The sequence below is a fragment of the Euprymna scolopes genome, chromosome 14, assembly GCF_053919585.1.
Source record: "Euprymna scolopes isolate OS-2025 chromosome 14, ASM5391958v1, whole genome shotgun sequence".
Taxonomy (NCBI): Eukaryota; Metazoa; Mollusca; class Cephalopoda; order Sepiida; family Sepiolidae; genus Euprymna; species Euprymna scolopes.
Window position 1 is genome coordinate 98,759,874 of NC_136495.1, and position 11,684 is coordinate 98,771,557.

An 11,684-nucleotide genomic window follows, 5' to 3' on the forward strand; every position below is an offset into this window, starting at 1 on the left:
CTTTTAGATCAGGAGTTCATATATTAACCCGTTATCAATGGAGGGAAAAACGTTATAGTATTTGATTGAAAAATGGACGATTTCACCGATCTCAATGGCAATAAAAATATTGGAGTGTGAAACATTCATTGATCATCATTCAATCCCGCGCAATGTTGGGTCTCCCTGCTAGTATATATATATATATATATATATATATATATATATATATATATATATGGCTTGAACTGCCGACTGTCAACAAGATGGTTCTAGGTTCAATCCTCGGCTTGGGAGAGATGCTAGTCTAGCGGCACTGATGAGTTGTGATACAATGAAACAGGACTGTATGTCGATGACTATAAATATATTTTAAGGCCCCCTCTTTGGGCATAGCACTGTTGTAAATAATCTCACCCGCTACTTAATTGACTGAAAAATGTGAGGCTCCCTGTTTGTTTGTAAATAAGTGGTTTAAGCACTATAAAAATGGTGGACGAATATTTGTTTAAAAGACATTTGTCAAGGCTATTTGCGGACACCGCTCCCGTGCGTTGACGGGCAGAACGGCTGACTGTCAATGCAATGGTTCTAGGTTCAATCCTCGGCTTGGGAGAGGTGCTAGTCTAGCGGCATTGATGTGTTGTGATACAATGAAACAGGACTGTATGTAAATGACATATATATATATATATATATATATATATATATTAGATTTTTCAGCTCATTAAAAACAGGCAAAAGTCATAGCCAGTTGACCTAGAATGGTTGAATATGGTTAAATTTGTTCATTAAATACTAATCCCTATTAATGTCTAACTGTGCATCGAATGGATACCATAATACTTAGTTCGTTTGATCACATCATAATAAAGGTCTATACAAAATTTCATCCAGATTGAATCCATAGTTTCTTAGAAAACTTTTAGAGTAAATGTGGAATTGTGGTGATTAATGCCTACTAATTCCTATTTATCCCTAAATACACTTAAACATTTATCAAGGGAACTTCTTAGACATTTTAAAAATAAATATTGGCAACCCTTAACAAGAAACCTTTATCTGTCATTTAAGTCAGTCACGCTTAAGTTTGAAATAGCGTTTTCCTTATGAATTGTTCAGATTAAATGAATGTCTTATAGGAATGTTTTTTCTTGTTTTAGTTTCGTACAACATAATACTTAGTTCGCTGCAACTTATCATAACAAAGGTCCATACAAAATTTCAGTTAGATTGGCTCAGTAGTTTCCAAGAAAAAGTAGAAAGTACGGGGAGAGAGAAAGAGAGAGTAAGAGAAATATAATACAAATAGGATACAATTCGAAATATTAAAAACATTAGAATTTCAAATATTCAAATCGAGTTCCATAAATAAATATTCAAGACGTCTTTTATATATTTTTAACTTTTTTTTTATATTTATGCTATCTTTTTATTTTTCTTATATTGATCTTATCGAAAAGTTTGAATTAAATTCTTTTTCTTTTATTCTGTTTACTATTCGCTCCCTTTAGTTTTGAACATACAATGATGATTGGGCTCACATCTACTCCTGCTAATATTTTATTTTAAAAAAATCTACTGCTTCTCTTGACTAAACTAAGGTTTAATAATAATTTCTTGAATATTCATTTGCTTCTTATGTGTTGGAATTTTTTTGTACAAATAATGGTGCATCCCTCCCTATTTACATTTATTATTTTTTTATCTGGTTCTTGTATTCGATTTTTTGTATTTCGTATCTTTTTTTGATTCTTAGTTTTGTACATTTTGGGTTTGTACGAAACTCCCTTTAATTTGGAGAAAAGGGAAATGCTAGCTCCGTGATGACATCACGAGCCCAGTGCAAGATTCGCTCTCTTTTTTGGTTCCCGCGACGTGGTGATTGGACGTGTTCATTGCCCGCTGCTGACAAGGAATTTTGGAGCCTTCTTCAAAGAAGAAGGCCTGGCAAGAATACCCCGGGCAAGAATACCCGGGGCATGCGATGAGGCATGCTTCAGCACGTATATTGAAGGAGTGTAATTATTTTAAACAAAAACACCTTATTTTATGTGACAAGGAATTTTGGCACCTCCTTCAAAGAAGAAAACCCAGCAAGAATACCCCGGACATGCGATGAGGCATGCTTCTGAAATCCATCTGCGTGGTTACGGTTTTTTGCTCGCACATGGAAGGAGAGAAAATTCTAAAAGGACTTTAAACGAAAAAAAAAAGAAAAAGGCACGTGCCTGACTGGCTTTCAATTTGTGAGTACGCTCCTAAAATTTACTACATATGAGAGTGTGAGAACTACTATTATGCATCATATTATTGTATTCGTTCATGGATACGACATCTTCATTATAAGAACCAGTGTTATTTTTTCATTATATGTTACCTTGGCGTTTTTTAAATTTAATGCCCGCAAAGGGAAACATTTGCAACTAATTTTATTGTGAATAAAATCTCTTCTTTGTTTCAAAGCAAGACCTTTATATTTTATTCTTTAACCCACCCCCTCTTTTATTTCATGCTGTCATTTTTTTTCAGGTTAGTTACTTTAGCGTCGAATTTATCTGGAAGCAAGATAAATTTCCGACATATGATATATCTTGAATTTTGATAATTTTTTTTAATATGATAATTAGAATAATTATTTCTGTTGGAAGTTTTAATAAAATCTTTCTTGATACAGAATAAAGCTGAATTTCAGGAACGTACGTATATACAGGTGACATGTTGAATATTTACTTCCGGAACTCGATTTAAACATATGAAAATCTTGATTCCCCCATATCGGAATATTTATTTATTTCATTTTTTTTTACAAGGAAGTCACCACTTATAAAGACTCAGGAGCCACTTGAGGATAAGGGTTATTGCGTGTACAGTAATCAATGGGATAATATCATAGTAATCACTAATAATGGAGATCTGATGAAGTGTCTTACTTAAGGGAGTGGTTCATCAGGAACTTGTTTATGTTGGACTTGAAGACACCCAAGTTGTAGTGGGAAACAGGCAAACAGAAGAGAGTTCCACATGCGTGTACTTCTAAGAAAAAAACTTTGTTCATAGAATCTACGTTTTGATTTAGGCACAGATAAAGAGTGGGGAAAATTACTGACAGTGGTTTCAGCTAGACGGGTGTTTTTCATGAAAGATTTGCGAGGTAGGACCAGAGATTGGAACTCAGACGAGTACTTCCCATAGAAATATCGAAAAAACAACGACAGTTTTTGATTGATTGATTGGTTGGTTTTACGGCATATCAACCTATGTGGTCATTTAATCCCGGAGTCCTTTTTTTTAAAAAACTTTTTTTATTGAGGAGGGGGGGCTTTTTCAGCCTTTCCTCCCTTTTTTTATAAAATCGAACTAAGAAATTAAATGTTGTATACATGGATGTGTATATTCGGGTGACTTTAAATTCCCTTAAATTTTCTTATATAAATTTACTTTCCTTAGGAATGCTAGAATATTTGTTGAGTTGACCTTTTCAAAAAGGTCCTCCATATTGCTTTCTGTATAATATAGTTTTCTAGTTGGGGCGAGGTCATCACACCCAACTAGGATATGTTTTACTGTGAGTGTCTCCTGGCATGGAATGCACTCTGGCGCCGATTCTCCATTTAGTATATAAGAATGAGTAAAGTTGGTGTGTCCTATGCGCAACCGAGTCAGTATCACATCTTCTCGGTGTGATCTCTTGATGTCCGGACATCGTTCCTTAAGTTCAGGTTTGATTGAGTATAATTTGCTGCCCTCTTGCTGACTCCACCGCAGTTGCCATTTTTCCTGTATGTATGCTTTTATCTGGGGTCTAAGATCAGTATGTGGAATCTTAAAATTGTCAGTTGGAAGGTGAGAAGATCTTTTTGCAGCTGTATCTGCCCTGTCATTGCCTTTGATCCCCACATGGCTGGGGATCCAGACAAGAATAATGTTTTTAGTAGTTGAAAGGATATTGATTTTTTCTATTAATTTTGTTGTTAGTGGATTTTCTTGTTTTTGATTTTGTATAGATAATAGGACTGATAGAGAATCTGAGAATGATGAAGTTTTTGGTGGTTTCCTCTGAAATTATGTTGAGTGCTAGATCGATAGCTATAGTGTCTGCAGTGAATATAGATGCTTCATTTTGAAGATTTCTCTTCATTGTGGTTTTATGGTACGTTGCTGCACATCCAGTGTGATTGTTGCTTTTAGACCCGTCTGTGTAGATAAAGGTGTAGTCTGAATATCGCAATTCTAAATGTTGAAGTTCGTCGTGGTATTCAATAGGGTTTGTGGTAGATTTGGACTTTTTGTTTAGGTTCAGTTTTATTTCTACTTGTTTCATGGTTCATGTGGGTGTTTTAGGCAGTATGAAGTTGTGAATGCTGGAGATTGGAATTTTCGATTCTTCAATGCTTTCCTTCATTCCGAGCCTGAAAGTTTTGATAGTTTTTCCTCTCATGTTGAAGAGTTCTTCATATTTAGGATAGAAGGTACATTGGTATGCAGGGTTGTTTGGGCAAGACTTCAGTTTAAGTAAATATTGAAGAGCTAACTTTTCTCGCCTTAGATCTAGTGGGGGTTTGTGTGCTTCCGTGTATAGACTGTTCACGGGGGAGGTTCTGTAGGCTCCTAGGGCCAATCTTAGGCCAGTATGGTGAATAGGGTCTAGGGTTTTTATATATGATGTTCGGGTTGATCCATATATGAAACAACCGTAGTCTAGCTTTGAGCGGACTAGTGCTCTGTAAAGTTTAAGGAGTGTTTCCCTGTCTGCACCCCAATCGGTATGTGCTACCACTCTCAAAAGATTTACAGCTTTGTTACATTTTTTTTTCAGATAGTTTATGTGTGGGATGAATGTTAACTTTTTGTCAAATAAAATCCCTAAGAATTTGTACTGGTCAGTAACGGGTATGGGCGTTCCTTCCATGGTTAGGACAGGATCATTATGCATGTTCTTTAGTTTGCAGAAATGCATGCATTTCGTTTTTCTTTTGGAGAATCTAAATCCATTCTCTTCCGTCCATCTCATTACTTTGTTTAGGCACAATTGAAGCTTCCTTTCTATTATAGATATATATCTAGATCTACAGCATATTAGGAAGTCATCCACATATAGGGAGCAATCTACTCCAGGGTTAAGGTTTTTTACAATGTTGTTAATTCGGATACTGAACAGGGTCACTGACATTATACTCCCTTGAGGTACTCCATTCTCTTGTTCCTTCAAGTCCGAGAGAGCTGTGCCAACTTTTATTCTGAACCGTCTGTTTTAAAAAAAATTTTCAATAAAAATTGGCGTTCTGCCTTTTAGTCCAAGCGCCTTCAGATCCCTTGTAACACCGTACTTCCACACAGTATCTTAGGCTTTTTCCATGTCAAAAAACACTGCTGTTAAATGTTCCTTCCTTACAAAGGCTTCTCTGATGAAGGTTTCAAGTCTGACTATGTGGTCTATTGAACTCCGGTTTTTCCTGAATCCTGTTTGAAATTCTGTAATAAGATTCTCTATTTCCAGGAACCAGATTAGTCTTTTGCTTATAATCCTTTCCATGGTCTTACAAATGCAGCTTGTAAGAGCTATTGGCCTGAAATTCAATGGATCTGAGACGTTACTTGATTGGGATTGGATGTTTGAGTTTTCAGATTTGGGGATTGGTATTATTGTGGCCTCTTTCCAGGTCTCAGGTACGTTTCCACTGGACCATATAATATTGAAAATTTCAAGTAGGTATTTCATTGAGGTTTCTGGAAGTTTTTTGAGGATTTCATATGGAATTTCATCGGGCTCTGTAGCTGTGTCATGGGATTTGGTTAACGATTCTTTTAATTCAGGCAAGGTAAGAGGTTGGTTGTATTTTTCAGTATTTTGTGATTTAAATTGGATTTTCTTCTTCTCTTCCTTTTCTCTAATCTTTTTGAATTTCTCTGTTTGTCACATGATGAAATTTTTGATAAATTATCTGCCAGGTTATTGGAAATGTCTTTTTGATCGGTGTATATTTTGTTGCCTTTAGAGATGTGGGATATTGGTGTACTACTACACTTTCCTTCTATTTTCCTCATCATGTTCCAAACTGTTTTTGCCTTGGTATTCACATTAATTTTGGATATATAATTTCTCCAAGTTGTTCTTTTGGATTCCTTTATGATTCGTCTGGCTTTTGCTCTGTTGTTTTTGAAGAAATCCAGATTTTCGCTTGTTGGGTACTTTTCGAATTTTCTCAAGGCAGTTCGTCGAGCTCGGATGGCTTTTCTGCATTCTTTTGTGAACCAAGGTTTGTTGTGATTGTTGGTTTTGGTTGTTTTCGGTATGGTATTATTTGCTATGTTTGTGAGTGTTTTAATTAAGTAATTTAAATGGTCATCTTCATCATTCTTTTCGATAATTAATTGGTTTTTGCACTGTTCCTGGAAGTCTTCCCAATCCGCTTTATGTAGGTTCCATTTGGGTGTTTTTTGTTCAGTACTAGTACTTAGACTTTCCAGGATGATTGGGAAATGATCACTCCCACAGGTGTCATTGTGTACTTTCCAATCATAGTCCATATATATGGAAGGATCACATAAGGTAAGGTCAATGATGGTGAAAGTACCTGTTGCTGGGTACATATAGGTGTAGTTTTGATTATTAAGGAGGCATAGATTATTTTTATTTATTATGTTTTCTATTTCTTTTCCTTTTTTATTTGTTTCTTTACTTCCCCATATTACATTGTGACTGTTGAGATCTCCTAGTAGAAAAAAGGGTTTAGGGAGTTGTTTTATTAATTGAGTTATATCAGTTTCGTTGATTGTATCTTTTGGAGGGATGTATATTGAGCAAAGTGTTATAGTTCTATGTAGAATCACTGAACTGCAATTGCTTGCAAGTTTGTGTTTATATTTATTTGTCTTTGAGGGACTTCATTCTTCACGAGTATTGATGTGCCTCCAGAAGCTCTGTCCGTATCTTTATTTATGTAGTTGTAAGATGTGTAGTGTTTTATGTTGATGGTATTATTTTCTTTCAGAAAGGTCTCCTGTAGACAGACAAGTGCTGGGCTCATATTTGTTATTAATAACGTGAGTTCATTTTGGTTTGCTTTTATCCCTCTGATATTCCATTGTAATATTTTGTTCATCATTTGGAATTGTGTTCAACTTCCATCGTCTCCAATCCCTCAAATCTATTTTCTGTCGGAGTCCCTGTTCGAGATATAGATCGGGATCTTTCTTTTCCTGTTTTTTTTTTTTTTTTTTTTTTTTTGTCTGGGGGGATTTTTGATTCTTTTCTGGCTTGTGATGTGTTTGATGGTTGTTCGGTTGTTTTTGTAGAAATGGTTTGTTGTTTTTGTTTCTTTTTGTGGTTCAGTAGTGTCTTTACTTAATATTATCCTTGGATTGGTTGCAGACATTGCACTATTCATTTTCCTCATTTCTTCTAATAGTTCTTTCATTTCCTTTATTAGTTTGCTTAGGACATCAATTTTCTTGTCAGTTGTATCCGTTACATGTATATGACCATTTTGATTGTTAATTGGAGTAGTTTTTTTAGTTGCATCTGTATATGTTTTAGTTTCAATGATTTTTCTGGCCTCTGGGTAGGATATATTCTTTATATGTTTTAGTTTGGTCACTTTTTCTCTTTTCCATATTTCACAATATCTAGAGCCAGCGCCATGGCTTCCAAGGCAGTTGGCACACTTGAAATCTTTTCTGCAGTCAATGTGTGGGCCGCTTTCTCCACATCTTCCACACACTGGTAATCGTGTGCACTGATCTTGATGGTGTCCAAACTTCTGGCACTTGAAGCATTGGAGGGGGTTTGGAATATAAGTTTCTACATTTATTTTCATATATCCAACTTTCACTTCTTTGGGTATGGTGAGAGAATCAAAAGTTAGTATATATGTATTGGTATCGATTTTCTCATTGTTTTTTTTGATTTGAACTCTACAAACATCTAACACATTCTGTTTCTGTAAGTTTGTCTTGATTACCTCCAAGGGACAAAGTGTAAGTTCGTAGCTTTTCATTACTCCTTTGCAAGTATTTAGGGTTGGATGTCTGTAGCATTTGACTTTGATGTTTTCAAATAATTTTAATTTCAATATTTCTTTAGTTTGTTCTTCGTTATGGGTTTCTATTAGTAGGCTGCCGTTAAATTGTTTTTTAATAGACTTTGGTTTTAGAGTTTTAAGATTTTTTTCAATTTTAAAAGGTGATAGTTTGCTCAAAGGAGTTTCCTCCATTGATTCTATTACTACGAATGTTGACTTCCTTTGTTTTATCGTCTCTTCCTCAGAGCTACTGATGTCAGAGACATCAGAGTGGGTTCTCTTTGGGTGGTTGGGTGGTTTTTGGGAGGAATAAGCCATATATTTTGTTTTCTTTTTTCGCCATCTTTGTTCCCCACCCACCTCGGAGTCCTATTTGGGAAGAGCCTGGGGGGAAACCCATTCGCCCAGCCTCCACAGGGATACAATGATGATATAACCGACTTTGGTGGTATCATAATGATTATCTGTTCTCTCTTGATATTGCTATGGGATCTGTAGCAATCCTGAGGGGTTTACATCCTCATCATCGATATTCACACCTAATCGATTGACCCTCAGCCACCGCTTTCCATATATATATATATATATATATATATATATATATATATATAAAGTTATAAAATATATATGGCGATTAAGCTACACAGAATATTCCGTGTTTCATCCATGCTAGGATTCATCAGGCTTATGCGAGAATTTTGTGGTTGTCTCGCATTTTTATATGCACCTTCTATTGAGTTTTTTAGTTAGCCAATCAGTTTTCTAGTTTCCACCGCACCCTTCCTAATCAGCTAATGAGCAGGCACTTACACTTTCGTATATTAATTTATGTGATTAAATGAAGTATATATATATATATATATATATATCAGCTCCAAAGAAATTTGTTAAATTTGCATTATCCCGATAAGTCTTCTCTTAAAGGATCGATCTTAATCTTTTAACTCTCCTATAATATATATATATATATATATATATATATATTAGTTAGAATAATTGAGATGCACAGAAACATTTGTGTTTCATTCCATCAAAGGAATTCGTCAGGTTAAGTCCTACTCGTCTATTGAACAATATTGAAGTAAATAATTTTCATAATAAATATAGTTGAATGTCGAAAAAAATAGGGAACATACTGAATATCCATTTAAATATTTGGAACTCTTAATGATGTTCTGAATATTTCGTATTGTATCCCATTAATGTATAAGTGTTCTGATTGATATAACCTATTATTGAACTTACGTTTAACTGTAATATTGAAACATCTCGTATGAAATAATATTTATATTCCTTTACAAAAAGTATATATAGATGAGCTTTACTAATGAGAATGCAAGAATTATTTTAGCCTATAAACTGCTTTTTTTTCCTAAAAAACATAAGTAGATAGATAATGCACACTTCTTCAGGTATCAGGTTTGTTATTGCAAACATCGATGATCATGGCTCTCCAATCCTCTCTGCATTCGGTCTTTATGATGAGATCTATAGTCAAGTTTCCAGTAACCCTGTTGAGATCGCCAGTGAACTTTGTTGTCTTCCTCTGCTCTTTTTTCCAACATCAAGATTTTTTCCAAACGTCTGCACAAATTAAATGGCTGAAGAACTTTAACTGTCTGGTATGGACGGCATTGAGTAGTGATCTGTTGATCTCTGCCTTACGCATGACTTCTCCATTTTTCTTTCTTTCTGTCCATGAGATTCGTAGAATTCTCCTGAAAAACCATATCTCTGTTGCTTTCAAGCGACTTTCAGCTGTTACTGTCCAACATTCACAATCGTAAAGGAGAATTGGTCATATGTACGTCTTCAAGGCGTACATAATACACACACAAGACTTTAAATAGAATGAACTTTAAAAATTATCTGCTGCTCTTTCGGCCATTACATCATTAGAAGAAAAATCAATATAGAATATTAATTAATCATTGTGAAATTAAAAAGCAAAATTTTTGTATCGAATTACAAAAGAAAAGTTTATAATTTCGTGAATATTCATATGCTTCTGATGAAATTTCTTGAATTTTTCATTATTTTTTCTATATCACAATATACACCTACTTGTTTATTATTTTTATAGCAAAAATTTATTTAAATATATTTTACTGTTTGCAATCTTGTTACTATGTTTACCTCTCTCCCTCTTAACTCTGATTATTTTAAATTCAATCGATTTTTGTCTTGACATAATGATGGCTTAAAGAGTTTTATATATTGTTAAACAGTTTTTTATTTCTAATTATAAATTAGACTGGAATAATGTTCAGAAGATGGAAACAATTGGAGTATTCAGACTACTGTTTTTATCTTGAGTGTTATTTACACAATGTTTCGGTCAATGTAATCTTCGATCTTCTTCAGTTGCCTCTTATTGAACTTAGGAAGCTTTTTGTTGAACTCCGGAATCTGCTCAGAATTCTGAATGGAACTCTTTATTTAATCCCTTCTCTCGTTCTGTCAGTCATGACTAGTTAGAAATCCTAAGTAATTTGCAATTGTATTTTTAGTGTCGCCCGCACTGAGGATTTAACCTTCAATCTCTAGAAGAGTATAACTTACAATTGAATTTTACCAAGTAGTTTATCCGTTATGCCGCGTTCGCTTATCCTTATTAAATAAGATTTTGCAATTAAGTAATAGATTTTAAATTTCTACCATTTTATAGTATAATCTTTCAATTTGAAGAAACTCTTCAAGTGGATTGGCAAAAAAGGATCACTTGTTATGTTCTGATTTGAGCTTACAGGTAAAGGATTCAGAGACAGTAGTAAAAAGAAAACGGCATAGCACTCTTTATAGTTCTTTAAGACATCAACTTTTTTTGGACAAAAATCGATTAAATATAAAATAATCAAAATCAAGGGAGGAGAGAGATAATTTATAATTAACAAAGTTGGAAACAGTCAAAATATATTTCACTAAATGTTTGTAATTAAAAACAATTAAAAGGTCAGTGTAAATTATTAGAGTGAAAAAACTGAAAAATTCAGGATATTAGAAACATTGAATAGAATTTTATTGCATTTTGCATTCAAACTTTTCTTGAGGGTTCTTGATAAAGTGAAGAAACGTATCTAAAATTTGATTGACCCCCACACATTCTTCTTTTCTGCAACTTCTCCCTCACAGACGTGATGTTGCTACTCTCAATCTTTTTTTTTTTTTTATAAATACTATAATTACACGTGTTCTTCAGAGTTGAAACTATTCCATGCTTCTTTTGGTGCAGCTCATTTGATTCATTGGTCTAGTGGTCCTCATCTATTCGCTATTTTGATATCTCATTGTAATTCAGTTTCTTATTTTAGTGAAATGCAGGATTGTGGAACTCTCCGGCTGTTTTCCTCCTACCTATAGCCTTTATTTTTGAAGGTTAAGGTCAATAGGCATCTCTTGTTTTGGTGACAATCACCTTTCATTCTTGTTAGCTCCTTACATAAATTGGTTTTACACCTTGTCTGGAGCGATTTCCATTTACAAAAGTGGATTAACAAAAAATGGAGAAAAAAAAGGAAGATCACTTACTTGCGTTAGGTTCTGATTTGAGCTTACAGGTGAAGGATTCGGAGACAGAGAGAAAGTAGAAATTCCAGTCTTTGATTCCTCGATTTCCAAAGAACAAGATCTGCCACCAAGCTTGTGTCGGATGTAAGCAGAACTCCTCTGTGCCGAATCTAA

General features: G+C 34.3%; 1 protein-coding gene across 14 annotated transcripts in view; it reads right to left on the reverse strand.

Moving 5' to 3' along the window:
* Positions 1-11,684, reverse strand: part of LOC145293199 (uncharacterized) — an 806,145-nt gene that overhangs the window by 21,456 nt on the left and 773,005 nt on the right. For all 14 annotated transcript variants that reach the window (XM_080139709.1, XM_080139706.1, XM_080139701.1 and 11 more), the window contains one exon: positions 11,532-11,684. This exon is cut by the window's right edge and continues 14 nt beyond it. In XM_080139709.1, coding sequence (XP_079995835.1) covers positions 11,532-11,684 — 153 coding nt within the window. The remainder of the gene's footprint in view (positions 1-11,531) is intronic.